General features: G+C 49.6%; 2 protein-coding genes across 2 annotated transcripts; one reads left to right on the top strand and one right to left on the bottom strand.

Moving 5' to 3' along the window:
• The first annotated feature begins 105 nt into the window (after positions 1 to 105).
• Positions 106 to 3,832, top strand: TAF9B (TATA-box binding protein associated factor 9b). Its single transcript, XM_084213082.1, has 7 exons — positions 106 to 163; positions 250 to 331; positions 841 to 977; positions 1,540 to 1,674; positions 2,315 to 2,396; positions 2,972 to 3,085; positions 3,520 to 3,832. The coding sequence occupies exons 1-7, from the start codon at positions 113 to 115 to the stop codon at positions 3,678 to 3,680; spliced, it is 762 nt and encodes a 253-aa protein (XP_084069208.1). The 5' UTR covers positions 106 to 112; the 3' UTR covers positions 3,681 to 3,832.
• Positions 3,833 to 5,539: 1,707 nt separating this feature from the next.
• On the bottom strand, positions 5,540 to 22,464 carry KIF4A (kinesin family member 4A; the record flags this gene model as incomplete). The annotated part of the gene is made up of 30 exons (XM_084212914.1): positions 5,540 to 5,716; positions 6,204 to 6,326; positions 6,954 to 7,070; positions 7,851 to 8,000; positions 8,652 to 8,753; positions 8,837 to 8,914; positions 9,101 to 9,208; positions 9,566 to 9,736; positions 10,406 to 10,535; positions 11,574 to 11,668; positions 12,222 to 12,377; positions 12,544 to 12,657; positions 13,309 to 13,392; positions 13,857 to 13,967; positions 14,396 to 14,540; positions 14,728 to 14,831; positions 15,203 to 15,385; positions 15,668 to 15,733; positions 16,376 to 16,481; positions 16,647 to 16,705; positions 17,146 to 17,281; positions 17,943 to 18,004; positions 18,505 to 18,680; positions 19,722 to 19,841; positions 20,017 to 20,111; positions 20,277 to 20,443; positions 20,988 to 21,077; positions 21,319 to 21,509; positions 22,150 to 22,264; positions 22,342 to 22,464. The coding sequence occupies 30 exons, from the start codon at positions 22,462 to 22,464 to the stop codon at positions 5,540 to 5,542; spliced, it is 3,654 nt and encodes a 1,217-aa protein (XP_084069040.1).
• Positions 22,465 to 22,606: the final 142 nt, after the last annotated feature.

The following is a 22,606-nucleotide window of genomic DNA, read 5'->3' as shown; positions in this document are numbered from 1 at the left end:
GCAACCCCGCTTGGCCGCGTCTCCACGGCAACCACGCTAGGCCGCGTCTCCATAGTAACGCCGCCCTCCCGGCCGCCGTAGCCGCGCCCCCTCTGTCACATGACCGGAAACGATGGAGGCGGCCAAGATGGCGTCTCCCAAGAGCGCCCCTAAAGACGCGCAGGTACCGCGGGGCCCGGGGGGATCCGGGCGGGACCGGGCGGCACCGGGGGCTCGGGGGGCTGAGCGGTGCCTGTGTCCGCCCCGCAGGTGATGGCGCAGATCCTCAAGGACATGGGCATCACCGAGTACGAGCCGCGCGTCATCAACCAGATGCTGGAGTTCGCCTACAGTAAGCGGGGCCGGGCGGGAAATGCGCGGGGAAGCCGCGGGTGGAGCAGGGAAGTGAAGTGTGGTGTGGAGCAGGGAAGTGAAGTGTTGTGTGGAGCAGGGAAGTGTTGTGTGGAGCAGGGATGTGTTGTGTGGAGCAGAGAGTGCTCTGTGAGTCCCTATTTCCGCGGGGGCTCCCCTGTCAGACCCGGTGACCGCGGAGATCTTTTCCGGCTGTAATTCTGTGACTCTTTAATCACAGAATCACAAACACAGCATGGTTTGGGCAGGGGCTCCTTCCACTGTCCCAGGGTGCTCCGAGCCGCGTCTAGCTTGGCCTTGGACCCTTCCAGGGATGCAGGGGCAGCCACAGCTGCTCTGGGCCTGGCAGGGAAGAATTCCTTCCCGTTATCCCGTCAGCGCTGCCCTCGGGCAGTCTGAGCAGTACCCGCAGAGGTTTCGGTGCCAGCCGGGCGAGACCAGAGTGCGGCTGGGGACTATTTGATGGAACTCAGAGCCCGTTTCCCCCAGGATATGTCACCACCATCCTGGAGGATGCCAAGATCTACTCGAGCCACGCCAAGAAGTCGAGCGTGGACGCGGACGACGTGCGCCTGGCGATCCAGTGCCGCACGGACCAGTCCTTCACATCGCCCCCGCCCCGCGACGTGAGCGCCGCCGGCATGGGCGGGGACACGGGGCTGGCACCGGGACACGGGGCTGGCACCGGGACACGGGGCTGGCACCGGGACACGGGGCTGGCACGGGGACACGGGGATGTTGCTGGGACACAGGGATCTGTCTGGATACTTGGATGTGGCTGGGACACAGGGTTGAGGCCTGGACGTGGGGATGTCTCTGGGACAAAGGGTTGTGGCTGGGACACAGGGATGTCACCAGGACGCAGAGATGTCGCAGGAAACGGGGATGTCACCGGGACACTGGGATGAGACCAGGACATGGGGCTGTTACTGGGACTCAGGGATGAGGCTGGGACACGGGAGTGTGGCCAGGACATGGGGGTATCACAGAGACACGAGGATGAGGCTGGGGCACTGGGATGTCACCAAGACATGGGGATGTCAGTGGGACACAGGGATGTGTCCAGGACATGGGTATGAGGCTGGGACACGGGTATGTGACCAGACACAGGGATGTCAGTGGGGCACTGGGATGTCACCAGGACACGGGGGTGTGACCAGGCTCGGGGCTGTGGCCGTGTCTCTGCAGTTCCTGCTGGACATTGCCCGCCAGAAGAACCAGACGCCGCTGCCGCTGATCAAGCCGTACTCGGGCCCACGGCTGCCGCCCGACAGGTACTGCCTGACTGCCCCCAACTACCGCCTGAAATCCCTGCAGAAGAAGGTGAGGATGGCTCAGGGACTGGGGTTGCACCCCTGGGGGGGTGGGAGGGGTGTTAAATTGCAGTTTTTCATAGCTCTGAAAGGTGGGGGTGAATATTGGGCTGTGCGTGCCAGCTCGGAGGTCTCCAGGCTGGATTTGTGATTTTTTGTTGGTTGAGTTTAAATGGAAATTTTGAAACAGGGGAAATTTTTAATGTGGGAAAATTTAAGGTATGGGAGTATGGTAGTGTTAAAGAAATACTGCAGAATCCCAGAATCATTGAGGCTGGAAAAGCCCTCCAGGATCATCAAATCCATCCTATGCCAGGGCGTTGAGTGCCATTTCCAGTCATTCCCTGGACACCTTCAGGGATGGGGACTACAACACCTCTCTGGGCAGCCCCTCCAGTGCCTGCCCACCCTTTCTCTGAAGAAATTCCTCCTGATGTCCAGGAGGAGCTGTCAGGTTTAATGTCATGTTGTCAGAGGCACAAGTCAGGCTTTGGTGTAGATATTAAAGAGTATTTTTGACTTCCACCTCAGTTGTTTCTCCTTTAGAAGGAAAATATTTCCTTGGCTGGGAAGCCCTGAATGCCTCAGTGTGGGGGGACTTTCCTGTTTATTCCAGGCCATTCCCTGATTCCCTGGCTCTCTCCCCACAGGTCTCCTCCACAGCAGGCAGGATCACAGTCCCTCGCCTGAGCGTGGGCACCGTGAGCAGCAGGCCCAGCACTCCCACTTTGGGTAGGAAACAGCTCCTCAGGGGGTTCCCACCTTCATTTTAGGAAGGAAAAATAAAGAGGAATAATTTAAGACACTTTTCAGCCCCTGAGGGAATGTCAGGGACTGCCTAACCTTGTATTGACAGCATCAGAAAGTTAATTTCATAAATTGGTCTTTATTATTACAATAACATTTAAGTGTAAATGCATTACAGATGTTCTGTATTTGTGATAAAGTCTTTATTTAAGGGACTATTCAAGAATTTTACTTAAATTTAGGGTTATTTTCCTCAATGTCTGTATGATGCTGAATTACATAGCACTGGGGAAATATCCATTTTTAAAAGGATCTTAAAATTTACAGCTATGCCCTAAAAATTAGTGTGTATTTATAGTCTGGAATTCAGTAGGGCTGGGGTGAATGTAGGAAAATGAGCAAATGTGCAGCTCTGCCTGTAAATCTGATCCTTAAATCTGGTGTCCTTGCGTTCCTGTGCATTCCCTCTGTGTCTAATAACAGATTCCACTTGGGAGGGAGTTGTAGGAGTGTTTGTGGATTTATTTTGATTTATTTTGGGGGGTTTGTGTGGAACCCAGGTACCCCCTCAGCGCAGACCGTGTCAGTGTCAGCCAAGGTGGGAGCGCCGGTGTCGCTGGCGGGGCAGCGCTTCACTGTCCAGATCCCGTCCTCACAGCCTGCTGGCAAGTCAGGTACTGCTGGGATTCCTGGGGCTGGAAACAGGGATAACCACACAGCCACAGCCTGCTTGGGCTGGGGGGGAGAAGCTGCTCCAGTCCCACGCACTGCCATGGACAGAGACACCTTCCATGCTGCTCCAGGCTGGCCTGGAACACTTCCAGGGATGGGGCAGCCACAGCTGCTCTCGCCGACCTGATGGGGGAATTTCTCCCCCTCTCCCTCATTCCAGGAGCTTCCAGTGTTACTTCCCATTCCAAGCACTGCAGTGGCAGCCAGATCATGGCCATCCTGGGCAGCTCCCTCCCACCCTGGCTCCAGTTTCCCTCTCCCCCTTGTGTCCTCACCCTTCCCCCCAGCATTTCCCCATCCTCCTCCTTGGGATGAGCCTGGAATAACGCAGGGATTGCTCCAAGCTTTCAGTGACCCTTTTCCATGATTCCCACAGCCACTCCCACCACTCCCACGGTGCAGAACGTCCTGATCAACCCATCCCTGATCGGCCCCAAGAACATCCTCATCACCACCAACATGGTCCCGCCCGGCGCCGCCGACCCTAACCCGCTCAAGAGGAAGCACGAGGACGACGACGACTACGACGCCTTGTGAGGGCCCACAGCCCTTCCATGGGAGCCAGGGAGCCCTTCCATGGGAGCCAGGGAGCCCTTCCATGGGATTCACACGGACTCCAGGGGGTGGGAATGGGCAGGAAGGCCCCGTTTGGGCCTTGGGAGAGTGGAAATAAAGTGCAGAGTGTTTGTAACCCAGCCTTGGTGTCTTGTGCACACACATGGGGGAGGAGGCAGGGGGTTTTCTATATATTTATTTTCTATATATTTTCTATTTTAAAATGTATTTTTATATTAATTTATATATCATTTATATATGAACACATATATATGTGTTTCATATTTATAATATACACAATGTAATTGCCTTGTACACTCAAAACTCTCCCAGACACCTTTTAATATATATATATACACTTGTCTATACACATACATAGATATTTATATATTTATGTATATATGTATGTGTGCACACATACATAAAATATATAGAATATAGTGTATAGAGGGAATACACTAGTCAATTGTGCATACACAGAAACACTTCATATATAAATTGTATTTTATGTATTAGAACACATTCTAAAATAAACAATTACATAATCCTATGCTACATAATGTAAAACATATAACTATTTATTTTATATAATAATATATAGTATATAAATACTTTTTGGGACACTCTTCTATTAGGGCCTAAGCCCTGAGAACTTCCAAGCTCATTTAAATCACTTGGAAATATTTTACAGCTCTCAGGGCCTTCAGAGACTTGGAAAGCAGGGAGAGAAGTCCAGGGTGAGGGGGGATTTGGGAAGGAATTCTTCCCTGTCAGGGGGCAAGGCCCTGGCACAGGGTGTCTGTGCTCACTGTGGCTGCCCCATTCCTGGAAGTGTCCAAGGCCAGCTTGGACAGAGCTTGGAGCAGCCTGGGATGGTGGAAGTGGATGATGCTTAAGGCTCCTTCCAACCCAGACCATCCTGGGATTCCCTAAAGAGCCCTCCTCCAAGAGGTAAATAAAAAGGATTCTCAGGTCAGGGAAACACTGCCCAAATCCCACATCCCTGTGCATGTCCCAGGGGAGGGCTGGGTAACACCCATTGGCAGAAGAGGCAAATAAATTTAACAAAATTTACATTTATCAGCTTTTCTTCCTGCTGAGACACATAACTTAGAGCTGAGGGCACAGAAAAGCAGCAGGAAGTCGTTTGTAGTGTCTGGACAGAAAGACCTGAGCAGGTCCCAGTGACAACAACTCCTGGACTGGTTTTAAGACCAAATTTAAGTGCAGAGAGCCCAGGGGAGGCTGGGGTGTGTTGTGCACAATAATTCCAACTCCAAGCAAGGTTCCTTTAGTAACTCCTTTATTAAAATCACAAACCAGAGTTAAAATTCCTACATTATTCACATAGGTCAAGTTTCTAAGTTCATTGAATAAACACAGTCCAGCGGCCAAAGGGGCCAGAAAGCCTGAGCAGTTCAGAGCTGCTGCTTTAAGACTTCAGCCAGGGCCTTCTCACTCCATGGCTCTCCCAGGGCAGTGGAAAAGTTCCTTCAGGCTCCATGGGAAGAGGCAGGAGCAGAGCTCCAGTGCAGAGGCAAAGCTCTCTCAAGATTACAGGTGAAACCGTACCCAGCGTTCACAGCTCAGCAGGAGGGAGGGAGCTGGGAACACCCACCTGAAAAATCACCTCCATTCACTCCAGGAATTTCAGAGGAAAAATTCTTACCCCCCACACCTGGCCCCAACACACAAATATTTACAGAGACATAACAAAGAAAGAGCAGTTTGGCTCCCTTGCTGAGGGCAAGGAGCTGCTGCTCCAGCAGGAGAATCCAACTCCCTCAAAAGTCACCAGGAATGTGGCCTAAAGGGATGGGAAAAGCTCCAGGACAGGTAAACTACTCCTTGATGGGGGTGCAGCCCGAGAAGAAGCTGATGTTGCTGCTCAGCATCCTCTTCTTCCTCCTCCCAAAGGGGTTCTGGTTCTCCTGGGACTCCTCATCCCTCCCGAGCAGGGAGGCAGCAGTACTGGGAATCTTCAGGAGTGCCTCCTGCTCTGTGATATCCTGCAGGACCTGGGAGAAAGCAAGGGACAATCTTTGGAGTTAGTTACAGCTGGGGTGACCCACCAGAGTCAGCAGGACACCAAGTGCCAGGCCAACCTCAAGAGTTGCTTTTTTACTCAAGTAAGGAAAAAGACAAAATTTTGGACAAAATATCAAGTTGCAGCAGGAAGAGACAGCAGTTGGAATAGTTGGGTTCCTATGGGATAAGGGAATTTGTTTAGCTGAGGCAAAATGAGATGTGCCAGGTCAGAGAGGTCACTTTGAACATGGACAGACAGGATTTCATCCTGCAAACCCCTCACTTCCCCTCTCTCCTTGCTGAAGGTGCTGCAGGAAAAAGTGGCAAGCTCTTGACATCATTTCAGTGTGGGAACTTAGGAATTCAGCACACTCTCAGCTTCCACACGAGCTGCCTGGAGCTGTGCAGAGTTTTCCAGCAGCAGCTTCTTCCCTCCAAGACCCTGCACTCAGCAGCTCTGCTCTCCCCTGGGAATACCTTGGTGGTTGGAGTGATGCACACGGGCTGGAAGAAGGTCTCTTCTGCTTTCACCTCCGTGGGGTCTTCCAGCTTCAAGGACCCCTCCGAGTCCCTTTTGTGCTCCTCACATGTTGTGGTTTCCTGAGGGGCAGCAGAGGGTGAAGCTCTTGCAGAACATCCATCCCTTCCCTTCCCACCACAGCCCCCTGCTCTCCAGCTGGGAAGTTTTCCACAGTACAGGATGCTGCAGCTCAGACTAGGCCTCCATAAAACCGGCAATAATTAGAGCACTATGGGATGTCCCTGCTCCACATCTCTGAGATCCAAGAGCAAAATTCCCACTAGGAATATCAGTGTCTCATGGACCTTCCTGCTGCTACAACCCCCTCCCCCAAACCATCCCTTCCATTCTTAAAAAGAAATCTGGGAATGAGTCAGGGTTTTGTGTTGTCTGAAGCCAAAGACAAAACTTTAATTTACTTAGTCCAAAGGGAAAATGGAAACTGTTTATCCTTAGATTTGTGGATGCGAAGTGGGAACACAAAAATCTTTGCTGTGAATCTCCAAAATTCTGTCCTGAAAGGCAGAGTCTGGTCCTGCAGTGGAAAATTTTCCTCAGTTACCAGAGAGGGACTAATTAGTGACATTCACAGAGTTTCAGCAAGGTGCACCTGCTCTGCCTGGACAAACTATATTTGTGTGGGAATTATCCCTTCATCCAGCTTTGCTCCTGCAGCCCCTGTGCCCCCCAGAGCCAGCAGCACTCACCAGGCCCCGCTCCCTGTTCCTGCACGTGGCCGCGGCGCAGCTGCAGCCGTCGGTGCATCCCAACTTCTGCTTCCTGCAGCCACACTGCCTGTTCCCACAGCGGCCCTTGCACGAGCACTGTGAGGGAGGGAAGGGGAATCCAATGGCCAGGATGCTCCTGGAATGCTCCAGGTCCTGCCAGCTGAGCCATCTCAAGGACAGGGACACCCCCAAGCTGCTCCTTGTCACATTTCATTGCATTTCACATTTTGCTACATCCCAGCATAATTTTCCTCCTAAGATCCAGAATAAAATCCTTCCACCTACAAATCCATCTTCAGGATCTACAGGATAAGTACCTTCAGTAACTCAGTGCCTGACTTGAGGTTATGCTGAAGGATCCCAGTTTCTGTGCCACACCTACACAAAAAAAGGGAGTCCCCACCCCAAAAGCCTCAGGAATTTTCTGAGCCACAGGCTGAAGCTCCAGATTGACACAGATGGAAGCTGAGGCTCTGTCAGGACTGGAATGTGCAGGTTCCCAAAGGAAACAGGGATCCACAACAGGCCATCCTTTTTTTTGTTTTTGTTTTTTTTTCCCTAAAATTGGCTCCCTGGATGGATCTGGCTGCTGTTGGGGCTGTTCCTAAAGCAGAGGCCAGCTCAGACACAGGCAGCAGGACAGAACATGGGAGAAGGTGACTCGGACAGGGAAAACCTGTCCAGGAAGGTCTTGCTGACTGCAGACAACCTTTGCTGTGTCTGTAGGAATGCCCTACATATCCCCAGGCACCCAAATAACCCATTCCTGCCACTTTGAGAACAGTGGAGACACCGCACTCACAGCTCCATACCCAACCCTCGCACACAGCAAGTGATTCCCCAACAGACACTGGATCAAGGGCAGCTGGATCTTACCCCCATGAGGTTTTTCCTGGTTCCTCTGCCTGCTTTCCCAGGAAGCCAGTCAGAATCCTCCAGCTCCCCAGGGTCAGAGAGCAGCTCCTCCACATCCACCTCGGGGCTGGGTGCTCGGGGCTTGGCCGTCGTCTGCCGGCGGCACTTGGGCTGCAACGCAGGAGCACGAGGGGTTAGGCCACCAAAAATCAGCTCTATTTCATTAATAATATTAATAATGATTACATTTTAATATGGTTTCATTAGGGTTTTCAGAGTCCCTCACAGCCAAGAAGGTTGTGGGGTGAGGGAGGGAAATAAAGATCTAATTATCAGGATTGAAAATTCAATCAATTTAAACTATTGATGACAAATCCTTGGAAGTCTGAGTTGTTGACACATCACACGACAAAAAACAAGTGTCACACACTCCTGTCCAAAGAGTTTTAAATCATTTCTTCTAAGGTTTGGCTCTATGCAAAGCAGCAGAGTTGGTTGTGAAACATGTGCCTTGCTCCATAACTTAAAGACTGGGAATGCTACAGAAAAACAATCTGGATTGTGAAGGAGGATACAGTCAGAACTACAATGAGGAAACAAGTTTTGGGGTTTGTTTGCTTTTTCTTTTTTAACCAAAAAACTAACATAAAGTATTTGAGTCTTCTGGGAAGGACTGAAGGGGCCACTTCAATAAGCAGAACTTCAATGAGTAGAACAAGTGCCTGGCAAAAGCAGCTTAGGAGAAAGAAAACCACATTATCAACAGCCAAGATAAACTCTGGCACAGAATTCAGGTGCAACACAAACTGTGCAGCCTCTTACTTTGGGTGGAACATAATCAAAAGAAGAGTCTGGAGACTCAGGTGGCCTTTGCTGGATGTGCCGGAGCTTCTGGCCACTGGCAACTTGGAGGAGCAGCAGTTTCTGTCAAAAGGGACAAGAATTAGCTCTGCAAAACCCATCAAACCCAGCTGCCATGAGGCTCTGGTGTCTGTGCAAGGCTCTACCTGTTTCAGGTTGTCATTTTCCCGGAGGAGTTCCTGGTTCTTCTCACAGATCTCTCTCATTTTTTCCAGCTCTTCCTCCTGTTTGCAGGACAAGAGGAAATTTGTTTCATTGGAGATAAATAAGAGAAAATCCCCCAAGTTATTCCAGCCTGCACAGCAATCACCCCATGCAGGCTTCTGCAAAGGGAACACAGAATCCTTCTCCTAATTCCACACAATCCTCTCCTAATCCCAAAGGATCCTAGCCTCCCCCAGCCTCTGCACCTGGAACCGCAGTCGCTCCTGCAGTTGTTTCTCCTGCTCGTTCAGGGAATCTTCCAACCTCTTCTCTGCTGCTTCCTTCTGCTGGAATTGGCTGAGCAGGTACAGAACCTAAAAGCAAGTTGGAATAAACAGGGGTGAATTCCTGAAAGGAGCACTTGGCATCTAAGTCCAGGCTCAGGGAAATTTCCTGCCACTTCCAGCACAATTCCACCCTGATCTATTTGAAAAGTGATCTTGAGCTCAGGTGCAACCTCCTCATTTAAACAGGAGGAAAGTTACTGAATAAACTGTTTTGCACAGGATAAATACAGAGATTTCTTTGGCTTTGAATGAACCATCTGCAAAAATCCAACAGTATTTGAGCTGATATTCAGCACCAGCTTCATTTCAGCACATCCCCCTTTGCCTTTCTCTCTGAGCAGACCTGGAGATCAGACTCCAAGATTTCCATGAGCTGTGATTCACCTTTTCCTGGTGTTGCTGCTCCTGCACCAAAATCTGATTTTGGAACTCTGCCTCCATCTCTGCTATGTGGTTTCTCTCTTCCATCAGCATCTTCTGCACATCAGAGCAGCTGGCCTGGCTCTGCTGCAGACCACTCTGCAGTTTGCTCTCCTGCACTTTGGAGGAGACCAGCTGGAAAACAAGAGCAAGGCATGGCTTGGGACAGGGATTCCCTGCTGGGACAGGTGCTGCAGAAGCATTCCTGCAACTTCCAGCCACCCCAGGAACTGGAGCAGCCCTCAGCACCAAGGAAACCAGGAGAGATTCAGAGGCAGACAGTGTGGAAGTGCGAACCAGGGAGCTGAGGGTCTTGCTCACAGTTCTGAATTCACTTCCCTTCCTGCAGCACCTGGATATTTTCCTTTTCACCCTTCTCCTTTGATTTCTAAGCACCAGGGAACAACAGGCAATTCTGTCCTTCAGCTGCTCTTTCCCTGATCCCACAATACCCTGATTTTTCTTTTTCCCATCTCAGCACCAATTCCACTGCTTCCCTGCTTGTTCAGGAAGTATTTTAGATATTTCTTCTTCTCTTCTACTTTTCAAATTTGCCTTTTCCCTTTCCTATGCAAGCATTTAGCTGGCATCTCCAAACCCTCATCTATTCCACTCCTCTCTTCCCTGCTTTTCAGATTTTATTCCCCCATATAGATTTCTTTAATCCAAACTCGAGAGGGGAATAAACCTCATCCACTACAAGAGGGCTCCACTCAAATTCCTTTGGTCACTTCCTGTTATTTGTGGCTAAGCAGACTTACAGCCTTTGTTTTCAGGGATAAAAGAGGAAAATGCAGGCTTTACCTCTCCCAGGAGATACTTCAGAGCACATTTGGCCTCCAGGATGGTGGCAATGCTGTCCCAGCGCTGCTTGGCCCGATCTCCATTGTCTGCATCCAGGAGTTTCTGCTGCAGATCTGCTATCTGGGCACTCCTAGGGAAGAATCCATGGATTTGGGGTTACAACACAGGAGAAAACCAGGGCTGGTTTCTGAACTAATGTGACTGTTTCCAGAATATTAAATAAAATAGTATAAATTGAGATTTTTGGTGCTCAGTAGAGTGCCTGGAGCCTGCAGTGCCTCCCTGGGGAGTTTTGCCTCCATATTTATCCCAAATAAAAGTGGAGGTTTTTCCCCCAGAGGTGATCACTAAGAGCTCAAAACACCCAGTCTAAGTGCCTGAGTATTTTCCCCACATTTTGAAAAAATTCCAGCTAGGAAAACCCACTGAAAGGGGTTTGGGGGTTTCACCCCCTGAAAAGCCATTTTCAATTTGTTTGGTCAGTTTGCCAGTAGATACTTGGCCAATACCAAAAACCATTCCTCCACATCTCCCACCATTTGTTATAAATCCCTCTGATGGATAGGGTGTTGGGACCAAATTCCTTCCTGAAGCATCCTTTGAACCCCAAGAACTGGAAATTCTTAGTTCTGTAAAAATGGATTTTTGCATCAAATTTGGCATTTTTGGGCTTGAATAAAACAAAGACAAAACTTCAGATGTCCCTCCCTATCACCCAGGGTATCAAGATGCAAATTCTTGGTGTAATTATACCTCAGTTCTGTTTCCAGTTACAATTTACCACGGGGGATGTTTTTCATCTGTGGGGACAGAGCTTGGCCACCCATTCCACCAAACACCAAAGGTGGCCCATGTAGCATTGGAAGGCTTTCTTTGCTGACACCCAGTGTAAATATGATTAAAGGCCATTGATGCAGAGGAAAAAGGTTTGTCCATCAGTATGACTCAGACTGTAAAGATGATTTTGAATCTTGGAGCTTTGGAAAAAGATTTTCAGCATCTGTATTTTTACCCCAATTTGATTGGCAGTGGCTCTAAAACAATTAGATGGGTTAGGGTGCTGGTTAAAGAAGCACAGCAATGCAGCTTCTCTTGTACTGGGTGAAAAGGCTTTCCCTCCTCATTGCAGTGTCAGTCTGTGTGGATGAGCATTGTGGCAGTGCCTTACCTGAGCTCCATCTCTGTTTGCAGGCTCTCAATCTGCTTGGAGACCGAGAGATCCGTGTCCAGAGCCTGCAGGTCAGCCAGGCAGTACGTGCGCCTCTGGAAGCACAGCACAGGGATGCAGGGCAGCAACAGGGGAGGAAATCACACATTTACAGATATTCCAGCCAGGAAAGCCTCCACGCACCTCCCCACAGCTTCAGTTCCATTGTTCCTCCCCAAAAGCCTGTGCTAAGGGGAGTGAGTCCCTCACATCCCTCAGAATCCTTGAGGTTGGAAAAGCTCTCCCAGAGCGTTGAGTCCAACCATTCACCCAACACTGATGGGTCACCCACATCCCCAGGTGCCACATCCAGATGGTTTTTGGACACTTCCAGGGATGGTGTTTCCACCACTTCCCTGGGCAGCCTGTTCCAAAGCCTGACTGCCCTTTCAGGAAAAAAAATTCCCAAATTCCATTAAGTAACAAGTTCCTTCAGCACCTCTTGTCCCTGACAGGTCAGAGGATAAAAATATCAACCCCTTCTCCCAGAAAGGGTGGGATCCATCCCCACCTTCTGAGGGAACAGGTTAAGGAGGAGAGAGAATAATCAATCCAGTATTGCTGAACAGCCAGAGGAGTGGGGTGGGAAAAGAGGAATTTCCCTCTTACCCGCAGCTTTGGAGGGGGGTTTTCTCCAGCATCTTTCTTCTCTTTCAGCTGAAGGAGCTCTTTTGCCAGGATTTTCCTATCCTCCAGCAGGTCTGCCAGGTGTCTTCGAGCTTCCTCAGTGCTGACAAGAACCTCGACTTCATTTGCAAGCCAGCTCTGGAAAAACAACACCCCAAACCCAGTGGCTGAGCTAAACTCCAGAACTGAATAATCACATTTTAATTCCCTGGTCCTCCTGCTGTGCTTCAGCCACCAATGCCAGCAGCACCCACCCCAAATCCCAGTTTGCCCAGTGTAGGGATGCAGAGACACTGTTACCCACTTTGACTCGTGCAGCAATTCCTTCCATGCCCCGATTTTGGGTCTCTTTCCGTTTATCCGCCACCTCCTTCTGCCTCTGCAGGGCATCCTTGAGGCGTTTGTTGGCAGCTGCTGCCTGGAAAAGATTCCACAAGGAGCTGAACAGGGACTGCAAATCATCTGCTACAGCTGGAAACACCAGGGATTCCCAGCCCAGGGCAGGCACTGGGACAATGACAGCACAAGGTTAATAAATCTCTAGTTATCCTGGTTTAACTCAAGGATTCCTGCCCTTGATTTATTTTCTTTTCTTTAAAGGAGGAATGGCAGCAAAGCTCCTTCTAGGCCTGAAGGTAGAAGAAAACACCCAAAACGAGGGGTTGAAGATGAATTTCTTTTACAAAGCCATCCTGAAAGGATTTTGAGCTGCAACCTGTAGATCCATCACCCAAACTCACTCCCCACTTCTTACCTTGGGCATCTGCATGGATTTGGCACAGGAGCCTGGCACCCAGAGCCACCTGGGACCCCAGAGCCACCCGGGACCCCAGAGCCACCCGGGACCCCAGAGCCACCCGGGACCCCAGAGCCACCCGGGACCCCAGAGCCACCCGACCTTTAAGGATCCCTCAAAGGCAGAAATGGAGATTTCTCTACAGAGATAAATTTTTTTTCCCAGCCTCTAAACCTCCTTTCAGAGGTTTCTGGGTATTCTGCTCCTTCCTCCAGCCCCACTTGGCAGACTTTAGGGATTGGTTGGGATTTCCAGGAGATGTTGGCTCCTCACCTCCTCTGTTTTGCGCCGGAGGACGTTGGCCTGCTTCTGGAAATCCCTCTCCAGCTTGAGGAGCTCATACTGTCTCTTACGGTCCTGCAAGGAGAAACAGCTGCAAAAGTCACATTTTTCATGACAAAGGAAAGGTTGCAGCCCCAAGATTCCAGCCTGAGCACCCCAAGGCATTGAGGGGCAGGAATGGCTGTGACACCAAACTCCAGGTGTTTGCTGGCCATTGCACTCAGCAGCTGGATTTTATTGACCTGCAGAGCCAACATTTCTTCTGAAGTTTAAAAATCTCCCATGCTGAGGCCAAACCCTAAACTGTAAATCCTTCAAATATTGGCTATTTTTGCTTTCTGCTGTAGAGCAGAGTCACAGCTGTGGCAAGAGCTTGAAGATCTCCAGCCACAAACAAGTCCAAGGGGTGAAAAGTGGCAGCCACATGAGCCAAGCTTCTCTTCAAAGCATCCCCAGCTCTTCTAAGATACTTTCCCATTAAAGAAACCTTCAGGCAGCCCTTTGGAGAGAGGAATAGTGTGAGGGGCTTGTTTGCTCACCTTTTCCTTCAGCTGGATCACCTCCTTGTCCTTCTGCTGCTTCCACTGCCTGAATTTCTCAGTGTCTTCTTTCATCTGACGCATCAGCTGCACCCTTTGCTGCTTCATTTCCTGAAAGACACCAATAGCTGGAAGAATTATCCAGGATTTACATCCTAAAGAGCTTCAACCTTCATTTCTCCCTGTGCCTGCCAGGTGTGGGGAGTGGAAGATGGGAAATCTTACTGTGTTCCCACTCAGGGACACTCTCAAAGTGCTAAAATACAGGGATTTTTTTGGCATAAGAGGAAGACCAACACAGGCACAATTTAGAGAAATCAAATTATTTGACTGAGGCAATAAATTAGAAATGCCAGAAGGTACTTTGGATTTATTTTCCTCCCAAATCTCAGCAAGTCACCTGCCTATTGTGGTCATGTAGCCACAGGAATTTTCAGTCTGACTAAAGAGAAAGTGGTTTCCTGTTTGGGATTTCTGGGATCCCTGCCTGGGAGCTGCTTTGCCCACACTGGCTCAAGTCAGAGGTGCTTGTTGGTTACCCTGATCTCCTGGTTCAGTTTGGACACTGTGTGCTCTGTGGATTCCTTCAGCTTCAAGAGCTTGGATTGCTCATTCAGCTTCCTCTTGAGCTCAGTAATTTGTGCTTCCAACTCCTGGAGCCTTTTCCGGCGCCGCTCGCTCAGCCTGGAGAGGAACAACAACAAATCCAAATGTCACCTCTGTCACCTCTGCTGCTGCTAGAAGCCCACAGGAGGCACATTAAATGGATACTTTTATACTAAAAAAGAGCTTTTACAGATCATGGAAGTGCAAGACATTGGATTTTCAGACACATGGACAGCCCCCAGAGCTGCAGGCAGAGCCCTCTTACTTGGCCTGGTTGATGTCCTTCTTTGCCATTTGCAGAGCAAGGATCAGCTCCTCCTTTTCCTTCTGCAAGTTGCTGACCTCCAATTCCAGATCCCTGATATTGGTCTAGAAAGGACAAGAATAAATCTCCAAATAAAAACCTTGGAAAGACACCCTGAGACAAAGTGAAGACTGAGAAACCTTGAAAAACCCCATTCCTTCAGAGCAGGCTGCTAAACCACCTCATCCAAGAGCAGTGTCAGGGTCACAGGGGCTGGCCCAGCACACTCTGGAGCTTTGGTGGGCACAGAGTCACTGGGGCCACATCCTGACTGAATCACTTCAGGGATGGGAGATCCCAGCACAGCAGGGACACTGCCCAAGGGAGCAGGGACCCAGCTTAAGGAACAGACCCAAATCAGAACAGGCTCCTGAGGACAGATCTCCTCCCTCCCCATTGGGGAAAACAAACTGACCAAGGAGGATTTCAGCTTTACCTGGTACTGGGACTGAATGGGCCCAAGCTGAGTATCATTTTGAGACATTTTTTTGGCCAGGGCCTCTTTCAGAGTCAAGGCTTTGTTGAGCTCCAGCAGCTCCCTGGAGAGCTGTGCCTGGCGCAGGGCGTGTTGGGTGCTGAAGTCAGAGGCTCTCTTGGATTCCTGGCCCACTTCTGCTCCCTGCAGGAGACACAGCCATGAGAAGAGGCCAATCCAGAGCTCCTGAATCACACCATCTCTGTTTTCACAGAGCACTTCAGATTCATTTTTATGTAAAAATCAGATATTCAGAAATGAGAACAGCTACTTGACCATGAACACATTGAATTTGAAACAGCACAGACAAGGGTGATGATTTATCAAGCATTTGGGTTAGAAAATGAGCAGGAGGGAGCAGATAAAAGTGATGAGGAGATAAAACCATGCCCCAGTGAGGTGTGCACTGCTGAACCCCTCACTTACACCTGGAGAATCCTGTTCAGAGTTTGACAGCTCTGCAGAAGCTTCTGTGGCAGCAGCGTTTTCACTCTGGTGGACAGAGAGAAGAAAATTTGGGTGAAAAGGGAAATAGGAAATAAAATGAAGGAAATAACAGCATGTTGGCACATTATGGCAAAGCACAACATGATTGTCCTCTGGCCAGAACCTCTTTGGAAAAAGGAGACCATCATCCTCTTCCTCAAGGAATGTGGGGAAACTCCTCCATGTCCAGTTGGAAAAGCCATTCCTTGAAATCTTCCCTCAACTCCAGCACTGGAGAGAACAGGAAGAGGAGGAGGAGAGAACAGAGGAATGTCCAGCGAGGGGGAACTGAAATTCCTCCATCAGACAAAAGCCTGGAAGCTTCCATTTAACAATTTCAGACCCCTGCAATTTACACTGTCCATAAAAATCACCAAGTTTGGAACACTCCATCCAATTTAGGGACTGCAAATCCATGCCAAGCTCCTGTGTCAGGTTTTTCCATGTAGACTCCTCCTTCCCTTCCCCTCAGGAGCAGCACAAGTGGCCTTTCTGCAGCATTACAGCACAACAGCACAGTTTTGAAGTGGATCTCAAGAGTCATTTCACATTTCAATTGCTGGGCTCCTTGAGGGAAGCTGCTGGAGTGGAATCCCAGGTTTCCTGAGTAAATTGTCACAACTCCCCCCTCCCTGGGTTCAGCCTTACCTGCAGCTCAGCCAGCACCTGCTGCAGGTTCCTGATCACCTCCACATTTTCCTTCAACTCCTCATCTTCCACAGTCTCCACCAGCTTCTGCAGATCCAACTTGCACCTGGAAACATGGGAACAAGTCCATGCTGAGTTTGTGCCAGGGAAGAACAACCTTCCCCACTCAACCTCTGAATTCATTCTGGATGAACAAACTCCAGCTGATTTCCACTGAAAACATTGAATTCCCAGGGACATTATTCCAGAAGAGGGGTGTGGGGACACTTACACAGCGTGGTGCTGGAGCTGCTCTAGTTTTGCATACATCTTCTCATTTTCTTGCTCTGTCTAGAGAAATCAGAATAATATTGAATTGTAGAAGATAAGAAGCCAGAAATCAGCAGATTAATTTGCAGCAAAAGATTGGCAGTGTGAGAATCAATGCACTGAAAGATAATTCATGGTTAGGGCCATCAGTCTGGATTTCACAGCTCTTTTTCAGGCAATGGGAAAAAAGCAGGGTGGGGAAGGGAGAGCACAAGTGTGCAAGTGCTCTTTAAAATATTAAAACAAAATATTTAAAGTACTAAAAAATCTGAAATATTCAGGTCTCCTTTTTCCAAAAGGAAACTAAAGACCAACAGATTCAGGCAGGTTTTTGGTTCTGACTGGTTTGGAATCAACATGAAAGAAACATCTAAGAGAGATTCTCAATATGTCATAAATACAGGAGCAGCTGTTGATTCACTCACAGCAATTTAGAGTTCTCCTGGGATAACTGAACTTACCAGGATGATCCTCTCCAGCATCTGTGCTGTTTGCCCAGCAGCCTCACTCAGCCCCTGGCTCAGCTTCTGGTTCTCCTCCTGCAGGGATTGGTTCTTCTCCATCAGGGATTGGAGGCTCTCTGAGGGGGCCAAACCACTGCAACAGAAAGGAGCAGCTGGTTGTGACTTTGGCCTTTGGGACAGCACTGAAGTTACCTCCAAAATGATTATTATTCCCTAAATAATTTAAAATAAATAGCCCAGAATGGCTTGGGAGGGAAGGATCTTAAAGCTCATCCAGGCCTAACCCTGCCATGGGCAGGAACACCTTCCACAGACCAGGCTGCTCTAGGTTCTGTCCAAGTCTTGGACACTTCCAGAACGCAGGAAAAACCTCCAAACAGAGGTTGTGAATTCCAGGTTCTTGGTTTTGGAACACCCCCAGAACACAACACCTGCACAGTCCAACTCTGTCCCAGATTTTGTGCTTTTAAGGATAATGGAGGTGAAACTGCCCCACATGTTGGGGTAGAGCAGTGAGGAGAACAGGGATGGGTGGGTCTCAGAGACAGGAATTTATTCAGGAGGTTGTTTCCTGCTTCATCTTTTACTTCCTGCAACAAATTTTTGCAATCATGAGGTGTTTGCTAAAAACTAAATATCTCAGGGAATTCCAGTAAGGATGACAAAAAGAGGGGGGGAAAAGCAACCAATTTGTTTTCCCCTCACTCCACAGCACTGCCCAGAGCTAAGAGATCCAGAGACTTCTCTGGAGTGTGACAAATACACATTAGAGGACATTAAATAACAAATCTTACTTGAGAGCCACAGGCAGAGTCCCTCCGTGGGCCTGGAGCAGCAACACCTGGAGCTGCTGGACCTGAAAAGACAAATAATTATTGCTTGTAAATGTAACAGCTCCATGGATCCTTGGTCTTCCTGATCCTCTGCTCCATAATTCCCCTTTTACCGCTGCCTGGGGAAAGGAGTGGTGTTGTTACAGTACTCCAAGTCATTAATTCCTCAAATATATTCCTCAAATTTATTCCTCAAAAGGTTCTTCACTTCCCTCTGGGATCAGCCCAGGGAAAACCCTTCCCTTCCCACCATGCTGGGCACAGACAGGAGGTGTCAGGAGGGCACCAAACCACCTCTGTATTTCTAACTGTGCCTGTAGCTCAGGCAATGATTTGTTGAGTGGAAGGGAAATTTAAATTACACCAGCACCACTTTTCTCTGGCTGCAGGAAAACGCCAAGAAATATCCCCACATCCCCTTCCCAGCCACCTCCAGAGACAGAGCAATGCACATTAGGGATATTTTGTAATTTTTGTGAGGTTGTGCCTTCCTTTGGGGTTTGCTGAGGGGTTCCCCCAGTACCTGCTGCTTCAGCTGGTGCAGCTCAGCTGCCTGGGGGTCCACGTTGACAATGGGTTTGTTTTTGATCTTCCTGGCCCTGTCAGCATAACGCAGAGTGTTCAGGGTCTCCTCCAGGTTGGAATCTGCTGGGCTCACACAGGCAATCATCAGCGTGTGGCTGTTCCCACCCAGGGAGTCTGGGAAGGAGAAGAAACAATGTCAAAGCTGTCAGAGCAACAATGACAGTGAAATGTCATCCTTCAAGGGTTCTGACCCCATGAATGTGTCCCCAAAATGCAGATTAAACAGCTGGATTTTGGTGCCACTGGTTATTTCCTCCTCTGCACACTCAGGTCTGTTTTAAAGTGGGTTTTTGAAAGCCAAAGTCAGGGTTTGAAACCAAAGGTTTCACCCCAGAAGCCCCAGTTGTTGCCCTAATAAATAATTTCTTTATGACATTTCTGGCCTGGTTCTTTCAGATCTGCCCCTCCCTTGTCCCCCCCCCCCAGTAACAAGACCTCCATGAATATCCAGAATTTTCTCTAATTTAAGGAATTATTGGCTAAGAACAGACCACAAAGCTGCATGGTTTGTATAAAACCTTTTGGTTTTATACTAATTGGCTCTTAAAGCTACTGATCAGAAAAAAAAAAAAGAAAAAAGAAAAGGGGCCCCCATCCAGCCCAGTCCAGGTTTTAATTAGGCACTTTCAGACATGGAAAATCCTGAGGAGCTTTTGCAGCAAATTATGTAATTACCATAGAAATCCCAGTAATTCGTTACTAAAGCTGTGCCCAAATTAAAGGGTAACTTAAATAAAATGCATTGAAAGACAAATCCCAGCTATTGAAAAATAAAGACCAGATATTCAGACTAAGAAAACAAATCCCAAGGAAGGCACAGACAGCTGGAGCTTCATTCTGGCTGTGACATCACCCAGGGAGTTGCTATAATTAAGGTACAATAATAGATCTCTGCCCCCAGACTTCTCCTCACCAAAAATATGCCCTGATTTTGTCTTGTTTCCTCCTGTCACACAAAGTGCAGGAGAGCAGGACTTGTTTTGAGCTCATCTCACTGCATTTGCAACCTAAAATAAGAGTCCAGGAAAGGCCTAAGTTCAGTGAGGAATTAAACAAACAAATCCCTTTGCAGCAGCAGCTCTAAGCTGGGGGGTTTTCTCCTGCTTTGTTATTTAAAAAGCACCTGCAAGTTTAGGCTTTGTCATCATGTCTCACCTTGCAGCAGCCTGGTTAGCTTGGAGTCTCTGTAGGGGACAAACCCTCCCTTTTTATTCTCTTCTCCCAGAGCACTGATGACATTCCCCAGGCACAGGAGGCCTCTGTTGATGTTGATTCCTGCAGACAAAGCTCACAGTGAGCACAGCCACCTCAACAGCTCCAAACTCCTCATTTCCTGCCCTTATTAAAAATTTAACAAGGTCAAAAAAAGCAGATTAAAGGGTTAAAGAAGTGCTTTGCTCTTTTATTAAGTGAGAAGAAACCCAAACTCCACCAGTCCAAGCCCAGAGACCTTCTTTGAGTCTGTCTCCCTCAGCCTTGGTCTTCTTTTGTCTTTCAGAGCCAGCAAGATCCACCAGGTGCAGCTTGCAGTGAAAACTGCAACTCCTAGGGCAGAAAGAAACTGTTTTACCCTCCCAGGTGGAAAAGGAGCAGCCCAGGAGCTGAAAACTCAGAGAGCCAAAACCTGAACTGCCTTGAGAAGCACAGCTCAGGACCAGGGTGAGGAAATTTTGGCAAAGTAACTCTTATCAGCTGCACAATGACACTCACTTGTCCTGTTTCTTCTTCTGATCAATGCAGATGGTGAAGATGGCATGGGATCTGGAGGACTGGGAATTCATGGCTGTGGATCCCACAGTCCTGGAGTTGTTCCCCTGCTCCAGGCAGGACACGGTCTCTTGGGCACAGGTGACATTTCTTTCTGTCAACCCCACAATCTGTAGCCAGGAAGGAAACATTGTTTATCCTCTGCTTCCTCTTCATCCCCTGGGATCAGAAAAATCTCCCTGCACCTCAGGCTGTGCCAGCCCCTTCCCAAGGGGCTGGAATGGAAACTCCCAGGAAAAACTGGTTCTGAATTTCACTTCAGGAACATGGAACCACATCATGATGCTGTTCCTAAACACCCCCCAGGTTCCTCTGCCTGCTCCAGATCCAGCCAGAGTTCTTCAGGGCTCCAGGGACAAATCCATGGATATCCCAGGCCAAGCTGGGAACTGAGAGCCCTGCCAGTCACAGGAAGGGGCTGATAGGGAGGGGATTTGTGTGAATAAAGTACTGCAGAGGCAGCTCAGGGGATGAGCAGGGGATGTGCTCCTTGGCAAGCTGTGCTTTCCCTGAGCATCCCACCCCCTGGATCTCTGTGTGCTGCTCCCAACACATGGAGGAGCCCCACCCCAGTGCTTTAGGGATGACAGAAACTCCCACACAAACCCCTTCCTCAGTCCCCAGCCCTGCCAGCCCCTCCCCAGCAGGGCAGACCTTGATGCCTTCCTTGGGATCCTCCCGGATGCTGATGGGGGAGCGCTCTCGGGAGGGGCACAGCAGGTCTAGGATGTCCTCGTTGTAAATCTGGAGGCAGCAGAGGAGCAGCTCAGAGTTACCAGCCAAAGAAAGGAGCAGTCATGCTGAAATTAGGGCTAATTTAGCACCACATTTTACTCATTTCACCTTTAGGGAAAGATGCCTTGGACCAGAAAGGATAACAAAACCTCCTGGAATCTTAGGGGTTGATTTAATCAATATCTGTTACCTGAAGGAGGTGACCTCAAAACTCCCTTTATTCCTAACTTGATAAAAACCAAACTTTTACCTCCAAATAAGAAACTTTGAGGACGAAGTCCCAGTCCTGCCTTTGCTGTTTCTCCTCAAAGAGCAGCTTGATGACCCTGGGGATGACCCCCACGCTGGACTCATACTCCTGGTTGGCAGTGTAGGTGCCTCCCATGGAATAGGTTTTCCCTGACCCCGTCTGTCCGTAGGCCAAGACAGTGGCATTGTACCCTGAGGGGACAAAGAACACCCGGGTGAGTCACGTGGAGACTGAAAGCTGCATTTTTGAAAACCACCCTTGCAGAAAATCATCAGCTTACACCAGCTTTAAGCATAGGTCACAGTCAGGAACATTGAGGGGGGAAAAAAAGCAATGAAAACTTCATAAAGCACAGAAAAAAAGATTATTTCAGCTCCTTTTTAAGACCGGATGTTTTATTAGAGCTAAACAGAAACACAGTACAAATTGTCTGCCATCCCAGCTCCACTGCAGCATCCTGGAACAGGATGTTAATCAATTCATTGTGTTATTCTTAGGGAGGGAGAGAGACTTTATAATGGCTTGGAGTCACAGGACAAGGGGGAATGGCTTCCCAGTGCCAGAGGAATATTGGGAAGGAATTGTTCCCTGTGAGGTGGGGTGGCCCAGGACCCCTGAAAGCGTCCAAGGCCAGGCTGGACAGGGCTCGGAGCACCCTGGGCTAGTGGAAGGTGTCCCTGCCCATGGCAGGGGTGGCACTCGATGGGCTTTAAGGTCCCTTCCGACCCAAACTCCTCTGGCATTCCATAAAAACTGCCTCACACGGGCAGCCTCAGAGAACACACCCGCCTCGTTCTGCGGAGAGGAACGGGCTCCAAACCCGGGACAAACCTTTGAAGATGCCTCGGACCAGAGGCGACACCGCGGTGTTGAAAACCTCCTCCTGCTCCACGGACGGGTCGAACACGTAGTCGTAGGTGAAGGCTTTGTCATTGCCCACCACGACCTGCGGACGAGAGGGACGGGGCAGCGCTGGTAGCGGCGCCCGGGCTGCGGGGTCCCCCGGGGGTACCCGCGGCTCACCTGCGGCTCCCCGGGCACGAAGGACAGGCACATGCGGCAGCCCTCGCTCGTCTCCTTGGGCACCAGCGGCCGGCAGCGCAGCGCCACGCGCACCGGGATGCCCTTCTCGTCCTCCCGCACCATCACCAGCCTGCGGGACACGAGCACCGTGAGCCGGGCAGGGGACGGAGCGGGGCTCGCCGCGGCCCTGCCCGGGCTGGGGGTGGAGCGGGCGGGAAGCGGCCTCAGCGGGGCTCTGGGATGGAGGGGGAGGTGCAGCGGGCCT

Source organism: Fringilla coelebs (assembly GCF_963513975.1).
Source record: "Fringilla coelebs genome assembly, chromosome: 11".
In the NCBI taxonomy this organism is placed as follows: Eukaryota; Metazoa; Chordata; class Aves; order Passeriformes; family Fringillidae; genus Fringilla; species Fringilla coelebs.
This window is presented reverse-complemented; position numbering and strand designations above follow the sequence as displayed.

What these genes read in the sequence shown, in the direction of transcription:
- TAF9B (XM_084213082.1), top strand. Translation starts at nt 113, where the DNA reads ATGGAGGCGGCCAAGATGGCGTCTCCCAAGAGCGCCCCTAAAGACGCG. An exon ending in GCGCCCCTAAAGACGCGCAG is followed by an intron (nt 164 to 249) that starts GTACCGCGGGGC and finishes TCCGCCCCGCAG; the next exon opens with GTGATGGCGCAGATCCTCAA. An exon ending in CATCGCCCCCGCCCCGCGAC is followed by an intron (nt 978 to 1,539) that starts GTGAGCGCCGCC and finishes GTGTCTCTGCAG; the next exon opens with TTCCTGCTGGACATTGCCCG.